The sequence below is a fragment of the Phalacrocorax carbo genome, chromosome 32, assembly GCF_963921805.1.
Source record: "Phalacrocorax carbo chromosome 32, bPhaCar2.1, whole genome shotgun sequence".
Classification (NCBI taxonomy): Eukaryota; Metazoa; Chordata; class Aves; order Suliformes; family Phalacrocoracidae; genus Phalacrocorax; species Phalacrocorax carbo.
The window spans coordinates 384162-401154 of record NC_087544.1 but is presented as its reverse complement, the minus strand read 5'-3'; the positions used below and the strand labels follow the sequence as shown (position 1 = coordinate 401154).

The following is a 16993-nucleotide window of genomic DNA, read 5'->3' as shown; positions in this document are numbered from 1 at the left end:
CCGAGGTTGTTGTTCCCCCCCCCACCCCGCCCCCTTTCCGGAAGTGCTCCGGTTCTGGCGGAACTTGCCGAGCCCCTTCCGGAGGAACCCGAAGCCGGGCCGAGGCGTTCCGAAGCTCTTCCGGAGTGGCCCGAGGAGTAGCGAGGCTTCTCCGGAGGTGCCCGAAGCCGGGCCGAAGGGTCCCGAAGCTCTTCCGGAGTGGCCCGAAGCGGCGCCGAGGAGTCCCGAAGCTTCTCCGGAGGTGCCCGAACCCCTTCCGAAAGATTCCGAGGTCTCTCCGGAAGTACCCGAGGCCGCGCCGAGCTTGTTCCGAAGCCGCCCGAACCGTTCCGGAGGCGCCCGAGCGGGTCGTGCCGGTGCGGAGGCGGCGGGAGCGGGAGGCGATGAAGCGCGGCCGGGGCCGGGCCCGGGGGTAGCGCGGCCGAACGAGCGGCCATGGCGGCCAACATGTACCGTGTCGGCGGTGAGCGGCGGCCGGGGGGGCCGAGCGGGGTCGTGGGGAGAGTGGGCCCCGCGCCTGTGAGGGGACGGGGGTCCCGTGAAGGGGTTAGGGGGGTCCGTGAGGGACGGGGGACGGGGCTTGTGAGGAGGAGGGAGGTCGGGGGTGGGTGTGTGTGTGTCCTGTGAGGGGATTTGGGGGTCCCGCGAGGGACGGGGGGGGGCTTGTGAGGAGGAGAGAGGTCTGTGAGAGGAGGGGGGGGGTCCCGTGAGGGGATTAGGGGGGGTCCGGGGTGGGGGGGATTCTTGTGAGGAGGAGGGAGGTCTGTGACGGGATTAGGGGGGGTCCTTGAGGGTCGGGGGGGGTCTTGTAGGGGGGAGGGTGGTCCTTTGAGGGGATTAAGAGGGTCCGTGACGTTCGGGGGGACCCGTGAGAGGAGGGGGGTCCCAGAAGGGGAAGGGGGGGGGTCCACTGCGGGGATTAACGGGGTCCGTGAGGGTCGGGGGGGAGCCGTGAGAGGAGGGTGGCCCTACAAGGGGAAAGGGGGAGTCCCGTGAGGGGATTTGGGGGGGTCTGTGAGGGACGGGGGGGCACTGCGAGGGAATGGGGGTCCCTGAGCCCCAGAGGTGGGTGATGATCACCCCCTCCCACCGTGTCTGTGAGGAAGAGGAGGGGTCCTTGGGGGGGGGCAAGGCTGTATCTGTGACAAGGGGGAGCCCGGCTTCTGGGGGGGGGGGGAGGGGTGTCGTCCTGTTCCCCCCCCCCATGAGGGGGAGGGTCCGTGTCAGTGGGAGACCCCAGGTCTGTAAGAGGGGGGGCTGGCTGCCTTTCAGCGAGGGAGGAAGGGGGTCCCAGGGTCTGCGAGGGAAGAGCGGCGGCTGGGTCTGTAAGGAATGGGGACTCCCCAAGGGGCAAGGGGGTCCCGCTGGGGACGGGGGGGGAGCCCCCACACCCATGAGGGTGTCCCTGTGTCTGTGAGGAGAAGCACCCCCTTAATTTTTTTCAGAGGAGAGATGGGGCCCCTCTTTTTTGTTAGAGGAAGAGGGTGGTTTGGGGGGGGGCCTCCCCTCACCACACCCCCTTTTTCTCCTGCAGATTATGTCTACTTCGAGAACTCCTCGAGCAACCCCTACCTCGTCCGCCGCATCGAGGAGCTCAACAAAGTGAGGAACTGCCTCCAGGGGCTGGGGGGAGGCACAGAGCCCTGGGGAAATGGGGTGTGTGGGGGGAAGACCCCCTCCCAATTCCGGGGCGGGGGGTGGGTGGGGGCTTCCCCTGCCCCTTCCTCACCTTCCTGCCCTCCCCTGCGCCCCCCAGACGGCCAACGGCAACGTGGAGGCCAAGGTGGTCTGCCTCTTCCGCCGGCGGGATATTTCCAGCAGCCTCAACAGCTTGGCCGACAGCAATGCACGTGAGTGCGGGTGGCTGCGCCCCCCGAGGGGGGGGCGGCGGTGGGGTGCGAGGGGTGGGTTCTGCGGCTGCGTCCCCCCCCCGCCCCCTTCCCTCTGCCCCAGGGCTTGGGGTGTGACACGGGGCAGATCCCGGCTTGCCACCGCTCCTACCACAGGGTGTTCGTTTAGTTCCCTGAGGGTGCTGGAGGGGGGAGGGTGCGTCTTTAAACCCCACCCCCACCCCCGAATTAGGCTGCCCCCCAGTTTGGGGTGGGGGGAGCTGCTCTTCCCCCATTTGCCATCCCTGGGGTGATTTTTTGGGGGGTGGGATAAGGGGGCAGAGCGCTGTGTCGTGGGGAAGGAGTGAGGCACAGCCTGGCCTCACCATGCGGCCCCCCCCTCCCCAGCAAAGCGGGGGGGGTCTGGCCCTGATGAGGGGGTTGGGGGGGCCCCCCAGGGGCTGCCCCACCCCCACCAGGCTTCCCGTGCATGTGAGCCCCCCTTCCTTCCCCCCTCGGCCTGGGCCGCTGCCAAAATCGTGGGGGTGGGGGGGGGTGCTGGGAGAACAATGCGCCTCCCTGCTTGATGGTGGGGGGCGGGGAGACACCCGTGGGGGGGGGCCCCCCTCTGACACCCCCCGCCGCCTGCGCCCAGGCGAGTTTGAGGAGGAATCCAAGCAGCCCACCATGACGGAGCAACAGCGTCACCAGCTGAAGCACCGCGAGCTTTTCCTCTCCCGGCAGTTCGAATCGTTGCCGGCCACCCACATACGGTGCGTGGCGGGGTGGGGGGCTGTGCGGGGTGGGGGTGTGGGTGGGGGCGGGGGGCGACGTCTCACCGTGAGACCCCCACTCTGCGCCTCGCAGGGGGAAGTGCAGCGTGACGCTCCTCAATGAAACCGATATCTTGGGCCAGTACCTGGAGAAGGAGGTGAGCCCCACGTGCCCCCCCCCCCACCCCCCAAGGCAGGGGGGCAGATTTGGGGCCCCTTCCCCACCTGGCTGAGCCCCCCCCCCAATTTATCCCCCCTCCCAGGATTGCTTCTTTTACTCGCTGGTGTTCGACCCGGTCCAGAAAACCCTCCTGGCCGACCAGGGCGAGATCCGGGTGGGCTGCAAATATCAGGCAGAAATCCCAGACCGGCTGGCTGAAGGTAAGGGTGGGGGGTCTCTGCGATGTTGGGGGAGGCACTGCGGAATGGTGGGGGGATTCAGCCTGACACCCCCCTCCCCAACATTTCCCACCCCCCCCCGCAAGGCGAGTCGGACAACCGAAACCAGCAGAAGATGGAGATGAAAGTGTGGGACCCCGACAACCCCCTGACGGACCGGCAAATCGACCAGTTCCTGGTGGTGGCACGGTGAGCTGGGGCACGGGGGGGTCCCCGCTGACGCCCCCCCAACCCCGTGTGTGTCCCCCTGACCCATGTGCGCGTCCCCCCCACCCCCCAGAGCCGTCGGGACCTTCGCGCGCGCCCTGGACTGCAGCAGCTCCATCCGACAGCCCAGCCTGCACATGAGCGCCGCCGCCGCCTCCCGGGACATCACGCTGGTGAGGTTTGGGGGGAGCCGGGGAGACCCCGGCGCCGCATCAGGGGGCCTCTTCCTGATCCCCCTCCCCATTTTGTGTCACCCCCCCACCCAGTTCCACGCCATGGACACGCTGCAGCGCAACGGCTACGATTTGGCCAAGGCCATGTCGACGCTGGTGCCGCAGGGAGGGCCGGTGCTGTGCCGCGACGAGATGGAGGAGTGGTCGGCCTCCGAGGCCATGCTCTTCGAGGAGGCGCTGGAGAAATACGGGAAGGACTTCAATGATATCCGGCAGGATTTTGTGAGTTGCTGGGAGGGGGGGGGGGCACAGGGCAAAGACCCCCCACCCCATCCCAGTGCGAGGACTCGATCCCCTCCTCTCCCCACAGCTGCCCTGGAAGTCTTTGGCCAGCATCGTGCAGTTTTATTACATGTGGAAGACCACCGACCGCTACATCCAGCAGGTGAAGGAGGGGGTTTGCTGCGGTTCTGGGGGGGCTGCTGCGCTTTGCGGGGGGCTGCCGCGAGCCCCCCCTGCTGTTGCCCCCTCCGTCTTACCCCCGTCTCTGCTCGCAGAAGAGGCTGAAAGCAGCGGAGGCGGACAGCAAGCTGAAGCAAGTCTACATCCCCACCTAGTGAGTCGGGGATGGGGGTGCTCCTGGGGGGGCCTGGACCCTCTTCTAGGCCTGGTGGGGGGGAACAGACCCCCCCTGACCCCCCCCTTTCTCTGCAGCACGAAGCCAAACCCCAACCAGATCATCTCGGTGGGCTCCAAACCCGGCATGAACGGGGCCGGCTTCCAGAAGGGGTTGACCTGCGAGAGCTGCCACAGTCAGTGGGGTGGGGTGGGGGGGGTCCTGGGGATGGGGGGAACAGGGGGATGCTGGGGTGGGGGGGGGTCCGGGGGCGGGGGAATGGGAGGACGTTGGGGTGGGGGAGCCCTGGGAAGGGGGGATGTTGGGGTGGGGGAGCCCTGGGAAGGGGGGATGTTGGGGTTGGGGGGTCTGGGGACAGAGGAACAGAGGGGACGTTGGGGTGTGGGGTCCTGGGGTGGGAGAGTGGGGGGTTCACTGGGGTGTGGGGTCCTGGGCTGGGGTAATGGGGGGGGGGGTTCAGGGGATGGGGGAATGGGGGGGGATGCTGGGGTTGGGGGGTCACTGGGGCGGGGGGTGCAGGGGATGGGGGAATGGGGGGGTGCTGAGGGTGGGGGGTCCTGGGATGGGGGTCTGAGCTCTGGGTAGGAATGGGGGGGCTGGGGGCAGCGGGGGTGGGGGGTTAGATGTGAAGCAGTAGCAAAGGGTGGGGGACAGGGTGGAGGCAGTGAGGGGGCTATGGGGGTGGGAGGGGGGCATGGGGGGGTTTAGGGATTGGGGGCAGGATGGGGGTGTTGGAGGGCAGGTCCCCAGGGCAGGCAGCGGAGCCCCAGGGTCCCTGTGCCCACCCCGGGGCGGGGGTGGGAGGTCTCCATGCCCACCCTGTTTCCCCCCCACCATAGCCACCCAGTCTGCCCAGTGGTACGCCTGGGGCCCCCCCAACATGCAGTGCCGCCTCTGCGCCTCGTGCTGGATCTACTGGAAGAAGTACGGGGGGCTGAAGACCCCCACCCAGCTGGAGGGGGCCGCCCGCAGCGCCTCGGTGAGCCCCAGGGCGGGCCAGGCTGGGGGGTGCAGGACCCCCCCTCGCTTTACTAACCCCCCCTCACCTTGTCCGTCCTCGCAGGAGCCGCACTCTCGGGGCCACCTCTCGCGCCCCGAGGCGCAGAGCCTCTCTCCCTACACCACCAGCGCCAGCCGGGCCAAGCTGCTGGCCAAGAACCGGCAGACGTTCCTGCTGCAGACCACCCGCCTCACCCGCCTGGCGCGCCGCCTCTGCCGCGACGTCCTGCAGCCGCGCCGCGCCGCCCGCCGCCCCTACGCCCCCATCAACGCCAACGCCATCAAGGCCGAGTGTAGGGGACGGGCTGGGGGGCGCCCTTCCTCCTCCCCCCCTTCCACCCTTCCTCCTCCTCCCCCCTTCCTCCCTCCCTTCCTCCTCCCTTCCCTCCCTTCCTCCCTCCTTCCCTCCCTCCCTCCCTCCCTTCCTTCCTCCCTCCTTCCCTTCCTCCCTCCCTCCCTCCTTCCCTCCTTCCCTTCCTCCCTCCCTCCCTCCTTCCCTCCCTCCCTCCCTCGCTCCTTCCCTTCCTCCCTCCCTCCCTCCCTCCTTCCCTTCCTCCCTCCCTCCTTCCCTTCCTCCCTCCCTCATTCCCTCCCTCCTTCCCTTCCTTCCTCCTTCCCTCCCTCCTTCTCCTCCTCCTCCCTCCCTTCCTCTTTTCCTCCCTCCCTCCCCCCTTCCTCCCTTCCTCCCTCCCTCCCCCCTTCCTCCCTTCCTCCTCCTCCTCACCAGCCGTTCCCTCCCACAGGCTCCATCCGCTTGCCCAAGGCCGCCAAGGCCCCCCTCAAGGTTCACCCGCTGGCCCGGCTGCCCCTCGCCGCCATCGTCAAGGAGCTGGGTGAGGGGCTGAGGGGCGTGTCCTTGGGGGTGGGGGGCTTCAGCCTGGGGGGGTCTGAGGAGCTGGGTGGGGGGCTTCAGCCTGGGGGGCTGTTGGGGGGGGTCACCAGGGGTGTGGGGTGTAACCCTTGGGGGGGGGAGTGGTCCCCAAGGGCTCTGGAGTGGCTAGGGGTGCAGGGGGCTGGATTTTGGGGCTCTTATGGGAGTTGTGGGGTGGTGGTGGGGGTCCTATGGGGTTGGGGGGAGCTGGGGCCACCCCCCGACCCCACCTGACCCCCCCGGCCCCCCATAGCGGCACAGGCCCCCCTGAAGCCGAAGACGCCACGGGGCACCAAGACCCCCATCAACCGCAACCAGCTGAGCCAGAGCCGGGGGCTGGCAGGGCTGGTGGGCAAGAGGGGCTACGAGGGGGCGGGCGAGGGCCACCGCCCCCCCCGGGTACGGGTACGGGCCGCTGGGGGGCTGCGAGGGGGCGGCGAGGGCCACCACCCCCGGGTATGGGGCTACGGGGGGGCGGGCTCTGCCTGGGAGTGACAGGGAGTAGGGCTGGGGTGGGAGGGGCTGGGGTGATTGACGGGGTGGGGCCTGGGGGATTGGGGTGGCTGTGGGAGGGGCTGGGGTGATTGACGGGGGTGGAGTATAGTGCTTGACAAGGGGTGGGGTCTGGGGTGATTGGCAGGGGGGGTGGGGTCGGGGAGTGGGGTGGCTGGGGGGCTGGTGTGATTGGCAGGGGGAGGAGCCTGGGGAAATGGGTTGGGCTGGCTGTGGGGGCCGGTCTGATGTGATTGACAAGGGGGGGGGATGGTCTGTGGGAATGGGGCTGCCTCTGATTGGTGGGGAAAGGGCCTGTGGGTTGGGACTGCGCTAATTGACAAGGGAGGGGCTGGGGCGGCCTCTGGGTTGACTGACAGTTCCCAGGGCCGGTGGGTAGTGGGGGGGGGTGTGTCGGCGGCCTGTGATTGGCCATGGGGCGGGGCCTGACGCTGCCGCTCAGGTGGGGGGCTCGGGCCTCCCGTTCTCGGCCAACGGGCGCCCCCTGGCGGCGGGGCTGCGCGCCGGGCCCCCCCCCGCCAGCAAGCGCCAGAAGCTGAACCCCGCCGACGCCCCCAACCCCGTCGTCTTCGTGGCCACCAAGGACACCAGGTTGGGGGGCTTGGGGTGGGGGGGGGGGGGTCGTGGGGTGCTGATGGGCAGGGGGAAAGGGGGGGGGGGGGATGATCTCGGGGGATTTGGGGAAGGATCTGGGATGGTGGTGGGGATCTGGGGGGCTGTGCGATGGAGGGGGGGATGATCTGAGGAGCCATGGCATGGGGGGGGCGCTGGGGTGCTGTTGGGTGGGGGGAGAGGGGTGGTGGGGTGGGGCAGAGCGGGAATATTGTGGGGGGCCATAGGAGGGATATGGGGGGGCCATGGGGTAGTGGGGGGGATATGGGGCTCTAGGGCGCAGAGGTGGGTGATCTGTGTGGCCATGGGGGAGATCTGGGGAGCCACGGGGAGGAAGAGGGCTGATTTGGGGGTGTCATGGAGGGGGATCTGGGGGGCTGTAGGGCTATGGGGTGGAGGAGGGGATATGGGGTGTCATGGGGAGGAGAGAGGGGATGATCTGGGGTGCCATGGGGCAGAGGGGGACGGGCCGTGGGCCACTCCTGACCTCCCCGTCCCCCCGCCAGGGCGCTGCGGAAGGCGCTGACGCACGTGGAGCTCCGCCGTGCTGCCCGTCGCCCCAACCTGCCCCTCAAGGTGAAGCCGGGGATGCCCCTGCGGCCTGGGGGGGGGTCCCTGGCGCCCCCTGCCCCCCCTCACCCCGCCAGCACCTCGGAGCCCATCGTCCTCGAGGACTGACCCCCCTCCCCCCCACCGCCGGGCCGGGCCCCTTTTGTATTTTTTTTATTTCCATAGAAATGGCGAGGGGATGGGGGGGGTGGGGGAGGGGGTCCTGGTGCCGGTCTGGAGCCCCTCCCCCCCTGCGCTGCCCCCCGACCCCCCGCGGGCCCCTTTTGTACGTGGAGCAACGCCCCCGGTTTTGTATCTCGGGTTGTCCCGGTTCTGTAGCGACAGGAAATAAAACTGATGATTTTTTCTTCACCGGGAGCCAAAAACCGGTGCCGCGGGGTGGGGTGGGGGGAGCCCGGGGGTGGGGGGAGCCCAGGGGTAGGGGGGCTCTGGGTGGAACGTTTCCGGCGGGTCGCGTTTCCGGGCGGAACGCTTCGGGCGGAAGTTCCCCGGGAGGGAGGTTGGGGGGACGGACTACTTCCGGCGGAAGTGTGCCGGGGAGAGCGGGCGCGGGAGGACGCTGGTGGTGGTGCGGGGAGGGAACCGGGAACGACACCCAGAACCGGCACTGGGACCGGCTCGGGGAACCGGGGACGGAACTGGGAACCGGGGACGGAACTAGGAACCGGCACCGGGACCGGCCTAGCTATGGACGCGGCCCCCGGCCCAGCCCCCGACCCTGACCCCGACCCCGGCCCCGGCCCACCCGCGGATGCAACCCCCGGCCCGGCCCCCGACCCGGGCGCGGCGCCCGATCCGGTGGCGGACCCGGACGTGGAGACGCTCCCACGGGGCGGGTTCCGCTGCCGCCTGTGCCAAGTCACCGCCGCCAACCGTGAGTGTGGGGCCGGGGGTGGGCTCCGGTGGCGGGGATTAACGGGTGGGGGTGGGGGGGGAAGCCCCGGGGTACCGGCTAACGGCAGCGTTTCCCCTCCCCGCGCAGGACCGAGCCTGGCGGAGCATCTCCGGGGGAAGAAGCACCAGCGGCTGCGGAGCCTGCGGGCCGAACGCCGGGCCCAGGAGCAACGGAGCCTCTTCGTCAGCGGTTTCGCCCGCGGCACCTCGGGCGAGGAACTCGCCGAGTATTTCGGAGCCTTTGGGGACGTGGCAGCCGTCGTGATGGACAAGGAGAAGGTGGTGGCAGGTGGGGAACCGGGGTGGGAGGGGGGGCGGTCCGTGGGGGGCAGCGGGCTGACGGCGTGTCCCCCCCACCACGCAGGGTGCCTACGCCATCGTGGAGCTGCGGGATGCTGCGGGCCGGGAGCGGGCGCTGGCGGAACCCCAGCACGGTTTGGCCGGGCGCCGGCTCCGCGTCCGGCCTCGGGAGCAGAAGGTTTTTGCCTACGGACCCCCGGGACGCAGCCCCCGACGGGAGCCCCTCGGCTCAGGGCGGCTGGAGCAGGCGCTTTGTCAGGCCCCGGATGTGAGTAGGGGTGCAGGGGGACACCCCGAGGTTATTTTGGGGGGGCCCCAGCCCTTTGAGGAGGATCTCTGCTGGAGATTTGGCAGTGGGGGTGGGTCCTAGGAGTTCGAGGAGGGGTCGTAGGCCTCTTCTGGGGATTAGTGGGGGGATCCTGAGGCTTTCCTAGGGGCTTGGGGTTGTCCTAGGGATGCATGGTGAGGTTCTGAGATGCTTGTGGGGGTTTGAGGAGGGATCCTGAGGCTCTCCTAGAGGTTTGGGGGGGGGGGTGGTCCTGGGGTTTCGGAAGGGGTTCTGGTGCTCTTATGGGGATTTGTAGGGAGACCTGAGGCTCTTTGGGGGTTTGAGGAGGGATCCTGAGGCTCTCCTAGGGGGTTGGGGGGGTTCTGAGGATCTCATGGGGATTTGGCGGGGTGGGGTCCTAAGACTCTCTTGGGGGTTTTGGGAGGTCCCTTAGGCTCTCCCAGGGGTTTGAGAGGCTCCTGGTGGGTTGGGGGGTCCCGAAGGCTCTCCCAGGTGTGGGGGAACACGTTGGGGACTGCAAGTAGTCCTGAGGATCTTCTGTGGGGACTGGGCTCTTCTGGGGTGGGGGTGGGGGGCTGCCAGTTAGTCTGTCTGGAGGTTTTGGGGGTGTCCTGAGGCTCTCCCGGGGCAGTGTTGTGGGGCAGGCACCCCACAGGACCACCGCTGAGGCCGATCCCCGCAGGTGGACGCCCAGATGTCGCAGCTGGTGGGGCTCCTGGAGCTGAGCGAGGATGAGCGGCGCGTGCGGCACCTTCTGGTCACCCTCTTCCAGGAGGTCTTCACTGAGTTCTTCCCCGGTGAGTCTCCTCCTCGTGCCCCCCGCAGCGTCCCTCGTGCCCCCCGCAGCGTCCCTCGTGCCCCCACACGACGCGGCTCCGTCCCTCCCCGCCCAGGCTGCACCGTCGTGCCCTTCGGCTCCTCCGTCAACGGCTTCGATACCCGCGGCTGCGACCTGGACCTGCTGCTGGACCTGGAGCCGACCAAATCCCTCCAGGCATCGACGCGAGACGCTCCCGGGGCCGGTTCGGGCTCCGGCGCGGAGGACTCCATCCTGAGCGACATCGATTTGGCGGCGACGCCGACGCCGGAGGTGCTGGAGCTGGTGGCGGCCGTGCTTCGGCGCTGCGTGCCGGGCGTACGCCGCGTCCGGGCCGTCCCCACCGCCCGCCGCCCCGTCGTCAAGTTCTGCCACAAGCAGTCGGGGCTGACGGGTGACATCTCCATCGACAACAGGTCTGTGGGTGGTGGTGGGGGGAACAACGCGGGATCCCGGCAAGGTGGGGGTCGCTGAGGGGGGATATCTCCCCTCCGGTGACGCCTCCGTCCCCCGCGACGTCCCCGCAGGCTGGCGCTCCTCAACACGCGGTTCCTCCAGCTCTTTGCCGAGGCGGACGAGCGCGTGCGGCCGCTGGTTTACGCCGTGAGGCTCTGGGCCAAGCAGCAGGGCCTGGCAGGTGAGGACGCGGCGGTGACGCTGGCGGCGGGGTCCTGGCCGCCGAGGCGGCGGGCGCGGCCGCAGCTTTTGACGCCGTTTCCCCCAGGAAACCCCTCCGGGGGCGGACCCCTCCTCAACAACTACGCCCTGACGCTGCTGGTGCTGTTTTACCTGCAGACGCGCAGCCCCCCCGTGCTGCCCACCGTCGCTCGGCTGCGTGACTTAGCAGGTAGGGTCCTTCCGTCCGTCCGTCCCTCTGTCTTCTTTTATACGTGGCCCCGCTGCGCCGGTGCTCCTCTCAGGGCCGTTCTGCTCCAGGGGACGAGGACCGCGCCGTCGTGGGCGGATGGGACTGCAGCTTTCCCCGGGACGCGGCGTCGCTGGAGCCCAGCGCCAACACCGAGAGTCTCTGTGAGTGCCGGGCGGGGGGTCCGGGGGGGGATTCCCGGCGTCCCGGCGCCGCCCTCACCGCGCTCTCCCGCAGGCTCGCTGCTGGCCGATTTCTTCCACGTTTTTGGGGACTTCGATTTCCCGGGGCAGGTGATCTCGCTGCGGGAAGGCCGGGCGTTGCCGTTGCCGCCCGCCGCCGCCCCCCCCGAGGCCAACGAAGGGCTGAAACTAGGAGCCCTCAACCTGCAGGATCCCTTCGAGCTGAGCCACAACGTGGCAGCCAACGTCAACGAGAAGACGGCGTCGCGTTTTGGGCGCTGCTGTCGCGACGCCGCCAAATATTGCCGCAGCCTGCAGTACCGCCGCAAATCCAGCAAGGGCCGGGCTTGGGGGCTGACGCGGCTCTTCCAGCCGGGCGCGGTGGAGCCAGGAGCGGCGAACGCCGGCGCTTTTCTCATCTCTGTTCCCTTGGATGTCGCCGGAGGTTCCCAGCAGCTCTGCCGGGAGCCCGGCGGTCGCAGCCCCTGGTTCTGCGAGGTCTGCGCTGCCGTCGCCTTCGTGCTGAGGGACGTCCTCAAGTGCAGCTGTGCCGCGGGGAAGGCGCCGCGAGCTCCCAGCGAGGAGCGCGAGGACTCGGAGCCGCCCACGGGACCCGACGCGGAGGCGGCGTCCGCAGCGGAGCCGCCGTTAGCGGGCTCCAAGCGTCGCCTACCCAAGGCGACAAACGGCACCGCTCTCCCGCACGGGAAGAGACCGCGGACGAACGTCCCCGAGGAGACGGCGAAGTGGAGCTGCGCCGTCTGGCACCGCGTGTGGACGGGCCGACGCCGCGTTCGCCGCCAGCTCCGGCACGGCGACGCTCCCGACGGGCCGGACGGCGACTCGCTGGAGCTGGAGCAGAAGGTGTCGGAAGCCATCGTGCGGCAAGAGGAAGCCGGGCGGCCGCCGGAGCCGTTGCTCCGCTTCGAGGCCAGCGCCCGGGTGGCCGGGACGCGGCGGGAGGTGCGGGTGCAGCTGCGCCTGGTCCCTATCCCAGCCCCCCCAGGGCCGCTTTTCCGGGACTTTTTCCACTTTTTGCAGAGTTTTCTGCCCATCGCGGTGCGGCGGCGCCTGGGCCGGGGGGCTGGGGGGGAGCCGGAACAGCGGGATGGGGAGGGTGGGGGGAATGAGGGAATGTTTTCTACATCCTGAGTTTCTGCAGTAAAAAGGTTGGTTTTGCAGCCGTCTCCTGCGTGGGTTCTCCTTGGGGGGGGGGGGATGCGACCCGATGGGTGCCAGGGTGGGGGTTTTGAGGGGTTAAAAAAAGGAAAGCAGAGGGAAACACGGAGCAATTTTCCTTATTACATGGGTTGGGGAACGCGGGGGCTTCTGGAGCGGGGAGAAGGAGGCCGAGGGGTGACCACCTCGCTCTCTGCAGCTTCCCAATGGGATGAGGGGGGAGCGGGTGGCGGGGCCGGGGGGTCCCGGGGGGCTGGGCTTGGGCAGGGGCATCTTCAAGCGGATCAGGCCGCTCGGAGCCCCCGCCCAGCCTCCCCGTGGATGTTTGGGGGGAACCTGTGAGGTGCGGGGGGGGCGAACTGAAACGCGTGGGCTGTGCGGATCAGCGCGGGGCACGGGGAGGGGGGCGGGGCGAATGGGAGTAGGGCGGGGTTATGCTAATAAGGACCCCGGATGGGGAGGAACGGGACGACGGGACGACGCGCTGCGGGGGGTCACCGGGGAGCGGCGGGGGTCGGGGGGCGCAGAGCCAGGCGGGGCCGTGCGGGAATGGCGGGGGGCAAAGCGGGGAGCGGGGCGGGGGTGGCGGGTCGCGGCGGGGGGGAGCGGTCGTGAGTTGTGGGCGGGGGTGGGTGGGTGAGTAGGGCCGGTGGGGCAGCGGCGGGTATCGCTTCTCGGCCTTTTGGCTAAGATCAAGTGTAGTATCTGTTCTTATCAGTTTAATATCTGATACGTCCTCGATGAGAGGACTTTATATTAAACGGCTTTTTGGGGCCGGGAGTTGGACCCGGAGCTTGCTCCCTCCGCTCCGCGCATCGTCCCGGTATTGCAGTGCCTCCGGGCCCGGTGCACCCCCGCCGGGGGACCTGTGGCTGGTCAAAGGCAGAGCTGAAACCCCCCCCCCCGCACACGCTCCTCTCTCGCAAATCCTCCTCTTTAATAACAAAGTTCACCACCCAAAAAGCCCTGATGACGCGGGGGGGTTGGGGGGGGGGGGGAGCTGCCAGGGGCTGCCCGGCGCCCCGCGACCCCCCAGCTCGCTGGCACAGGGTCCTTTGGCACCGCAGGGCCGAGACCGTCCCCGCCTCCTCGTGCACCGTGGGGTGCCTGGAGCGTACCCCGTGCTCCCCACCGGGGTCTGGCCCCCCCCGAAACACACACCCCGGCACCCCCTTTTCCTTCAGGGCCGTATGGGGCGCCCCCCGAAAAGCCCAGACTCCCAGAATGGCGCGGGTTGGACGGGACGTCTGGGGGTCGCCGCGTCCAACCCCCCCCTTGAGCAGGCGCACCCAGGGCAGGGGGCACAGGACCGCGTCCCGGCGGGGTCTCCACGTCTCCAGGGAAGGAGACCCCGCACCCTCTCTGGGCAGCCTCTTCCGCTGCTCCGGCACCCTCCAGCGAAGGCGGTTCCCGTGTCCCGACGCGTGCCCGTTGCCCCTTGTCCCGGCGTCGGGCACCGCTGAAAAGAGCCCGGCCCCGACCGCGGCAGCCGCCCCGCAGCGATTTAGAACCACTGACGAGACCCCCCTCGGCCTCCCCCCGTCCCCCCGGCTGAGCAGAGCCGGGTCTCGCAGCCTTTCCTCGCGGGGAGATGCTCCAGCCCCCCACCCAGCGCGGCAGCTCTCCGCTGGGCTCTCCCCACCCGCTCCCCGGCCTTCTTAAACCGGGGGGCCCAGACCCGGCCGCAGCCCCCCGGCCGCGGCCTCCCCAGGGCGGAGCGGAGCGGGAGGACGACCTCCCTCGCCCGGCCGCCCACGCTCCTGTTCCCGCGCCCCAGGACGCCGCCGGTCCTGCCGCCGAGGGCCCGGCGCCGCCTCGGGGTCACCTCGCCGCCCCCCAGCACCCCCGGCTCCTTCTCGGCGGAGCCGCTCTCCGGCAGGTCGCCCCCGGCGCGGTGCGGGGGGCTCTTCCTCCGCAGGGGCAGGACCCCACGCTCGCTCTCGGTGAACCCCGCGAGGTTCCCCTCGGCCCAGCCCCGCTCTCGCGGGACGGCGGCACGGCCTTGCGGCGAGCCCCCGGCCCTCCCGGCGCGGTGCCGACAGCCGGCTTGCTGCGGGGACACGCTGGCTGTCGCATCTGGGACCCCAACACCGTTCCCTGCTGCTTAAAATAACCCCCAAAACACACGACGTACGTTTAAGAGCGGAGGCGTCGTTTTACGCGCAATATTGCCGCGAGCCGAGCACGCCCGCCGGGGGCCATTTATCCACAACGGGTCACCCATGTCGCTTATCTAGTAGCGAATCATTGACCTGAGCATCCCCTCCTGCCCCTGGTCTGTGTCTCTCCCGCTTCATTTTAAAGCTTCGGTGTGATTTGAATCAGCAGCTAGAGCGTTGGGGGCAGGCCTGTTGTCCCTCGATGGAGCCGGCGGGCGCAATCGCCCCCGGAATTACCCCAATTCCTGGGCTTCGGCAATGAGCCTTTTTTTTCCAGCGCCTTTTGGGGCCAGAAGCTCCCTCCCCCCGCGGCTGATTGAGCTGTCACCTCCCCTTCCCACCCTTCTCCGTAGCGGGATGGTGCCACCGCCGGCCCTCGCAGCTCCCCGGGTGTGCGCTGGAGGCCCGCGTCAGCGAGGCCGCGTCGGGGAGGCGCGTTGCTCGCCCCCTCGGAGCCAGCCCAAGCACCGGTCCCTGCTCCGCGCCCTCGGAGCGCCTCAGGCGTCGGGTTCTGCTCCCAGCCGCGATCCCGCCGGCCCCGCGGAGCCCCCCGAGCTCCGCCATCGCCGCGAGGCGCCGCCGGAGGCCTTGGGGGTCGCCCCGTCGGGGCGGGGCATGCGAATGAGGGGGCGGGGCCGGGGAGGGGCCGGGCACGGGGCGTGGCGCATGCAAACCAAGGGCGGGCAGAGCCGCGCAGGCCCGGCGAGGGGGGCGGGTCCAACAGGGCAGGGAGGGCGGGGCGTGTGGGTCGAGCGGGGCGGGGCCTGGGGGAGAGAAGGCGGGGTTACGCTAATAAGGACCCCGGATGGGGAGGAACGGGACGACGGGACGACGCGCTGCGGGGGGTCACCGGGGAGCGGCGGGGGTCGGGGGGCGCAGAGCCAGGCGGGGCCGTGCGGGAATGGCGGGGGGCAAAGCGGGGAGCGGGGCGGGGGTGGCGGGTCGCGGCGGGGGGGAGCGGTCGTGAGTTGTGGGCGGGGGTGGGTGGGTGAGTAGGGCCGGTGGGGCAGCGGCGGGTATCGCTTCTCGGCCTTTTGGCTAAGATCAAGTGTAGTATCTGTTCTTATCAGTTTAATATCTGATACGTCCTCGATGAGAGGACTTTATATTAAACGGCTTTTTGGGGCCGGGAGTTGGACCCGGAGCTTGCTCCCTCCGCTCCGCGCATCGTCCCGGTATTGCAGTGCCTCCGGGCCCGGTGCACCCCCGCCGGGGGACCTGTGGCTGGTCAAAGGCAGAGCCCGAGAGCTGCGGCTCTACGCGCCTCCTCACGGGGGCTCCCACACCCCCCCCTCCTCCCTGTCCCGGTGGTAGCGGCCGTGGCGGGAAAGTTCCCGCCATTTGGCCCGCGCGCGCTCGGGCCGGGCCCAGCCGGGCTAAGGGCGGCCCCCAGCGCCCGGGCTCGTGCCGGCACCGGCGGGTGTGGGGCGGGGATGGGGCCCCTGTGCTCGGCCCTGGGGAGGCCCCACCGCGAACGCCGGGCTCAGGTTTGGGCCCCTCGGGACAAGGAGGCCCTGGAGGGGCTGGAGCGTGTCCAGAGAAGGGCAGCGGGGCTGGGGCAGGGTCTGGAGCACAAGTGTGCTGGGGGGCGGCTGGGGGGCTGGGGGGGTTTAGCCTGGAGAAGGGGGGGCTGAGGGGAGCCCTCCTCGCTCTCTGCAGCCCCCTGAGAGGGGCTGGAGTGAGGGGGGGGCTGGTCTCTGCTCCCAGGCGACGGGACGAGGGGAACCGGCCTCCGGCTGCCTCAGGGGAGGTTTTAGGTTGGATATTAGCAGTATCCTGAAGAAAATTGAAATTTTTTTCTAAGCCATACCGACTAACCATGCGAGCCGGGCAGAGCAGGATGTGGCGGCCAGAGAAGGGAGCTGAGAGACAGGGAAGATTTTAGTTTATGATTCTATCTTTGTAGATAACTGAGAGACCGATCAACGGGACCATCCCACTTCAGGAGATGCTGAGAATGGAGTGATAACATGAATATCCCTGGAGACCAACCGACGGGGATGCTGGTAGGAACTAAAACTACATGTCCTTTAGGTGAACTATCCTCATTATAATACTAAAAAAAAAAAAAAAAATCACATCCACAGGCCAGAAACTCCCCTGTGCTCAAAGAACCCCTCGCTTTCTGAGCGTGCATGGTGAATTTAAAGGGAGTTGTGCATTTAAGGTGAAATTAGAAAGAACCTAAATAATTATTAGCACATTTAAGTGTATAAATGCCTGTAGAGGCTCGGTGTGGGGGCAGCTTTGGGGCATTACCCCCCCCAGCACCCATCCTTGTGCAAAAAATAAAGGCATGGTGGATCGGGCCATGCAGTGTGCGCCGAATTGCTCTAGTACAGGCGTTATATGCAATCAAACTATACATAGTCATTCAATTTATAGGCAATAATTACCGTATATGTAATATTTTAAATCATTAACGTATGCAACTATCCTTAATGCATGCACATTCATGTTTCCATGTGCATTGGTGGTCTTCCAGGGGCCCGTGGTGGTCATCGATAGTCTTCCTCACAGTGTCTGCTGTTTGAACTCAGTCTCTGGGCAGACTCAGTTTGGTGTTGCCTTGGTTACGATACCATAAAAATCAGTGAAAGACACTCTCTAAGACATATTCCTTAGACTTTTAGAAAGTGGGCATTTATTGCAGCGCTGGGCGCAGGGGCTGGCGCCGCCGCATGTGCACGTCAGGGTGTTGTATTGCGGCGATTATATACACATA

The 16993-nt window shown here is 68.4% G+C and overlaps 1 protein-coding gene and 2 non-coding genes across 5 annotated transcripts; all 3 read left to right on the top strand.

Annotated features, from left to right (window-relative positions):
- Positions 1–106: 106 nt before the first annotated feature.
- On the top strand, positions 107–7934 carry MTA2 (metastasis associated 1 family member 2). Of its 3 annotated transcripts, none has more exons than XM_064437432.1 (18): positions 107–463; positions 1535–1602; positions 1757–1850; positions 2485–2602; positions 2697–2760; positions 2866–2983; positions 3088–3190; positions 3282–3381; positions 3475–3663; positions 3752–3826; positions 3939–3997; positions 4096–4193; positions 4858–4997; positions 5082–5310; positions 5761–5850; positions 6142–6344; positions 6844–6992; positions 7520–7934. In XM_064437432.1, exons 1-18 carry the CDS (start codon positions 436–438, stop codon positions 7689–7691), a joined length of 2097 nt encoding a protein of 698 aa, XP_064293502.1. In that variant the 5' UTR covers positions 107–435; the 3' UTR covers positions 7692–7934. The 3 variants fall into 3 exon arrangements, with proteins under 3 accessions (XP_064293502.1, XP_064293504.1, XP_064293503.1); XM_064437434.1 differs by having other exon boundaries at positions 108–463; positions 6142–6287; XM_064437433.1 differs by having other exon boundaries at positions 110–463; positions 6142–6293.
- A 4841-nt stretch (positions 7935–12775) lies between these two features.
- Positions 12776–12966, top strand: LOC135310313 (U2 spliceosomal RNA). The gene has a single exon (XR_010370416.1). It is a non-coding gene; the product is annotated as a U2 spliceosomal RNA (small nuclear RNA).
- A 2320-nt stretch (positions 12967–15286) lies between these two features.
- LOC135310312 (U2 spliceosomal RNA) lies at positions 15287–15477 on the top strand. The gene has a single exon (XR_010370415.1). It is a non-coding gene; the product is annotated as a U2 spliceosomal RNA (small nuclear RNA).
- The last annotated feature ends 1516 nt before the right edge of the window (positions 15478–16993 follow it).

Bases quoted from the DNA above. Each gene is read 5' to 3' on its own strand.
- MTA2 (XM_064437432.1), top strand. From the start codon at position 436: ATGGCGGCCAACATGTACCGTGTCGGCG. The intron at 1,603-1,756 runs GTGAGGAACTGC...TGCGCCCCCCAG, and splicing joins GCATCGAGGAGCTCAACAAA to ACGGCCAACGGCAACGTGGA. The intron at 3,827-3,938 runs GTGAAGGAGGGG...CTCTGCTCGCAG, and splicing joins CCGACCGCTACATCCAGCAG to AAGAGGCTGAAAGCAGCGGA.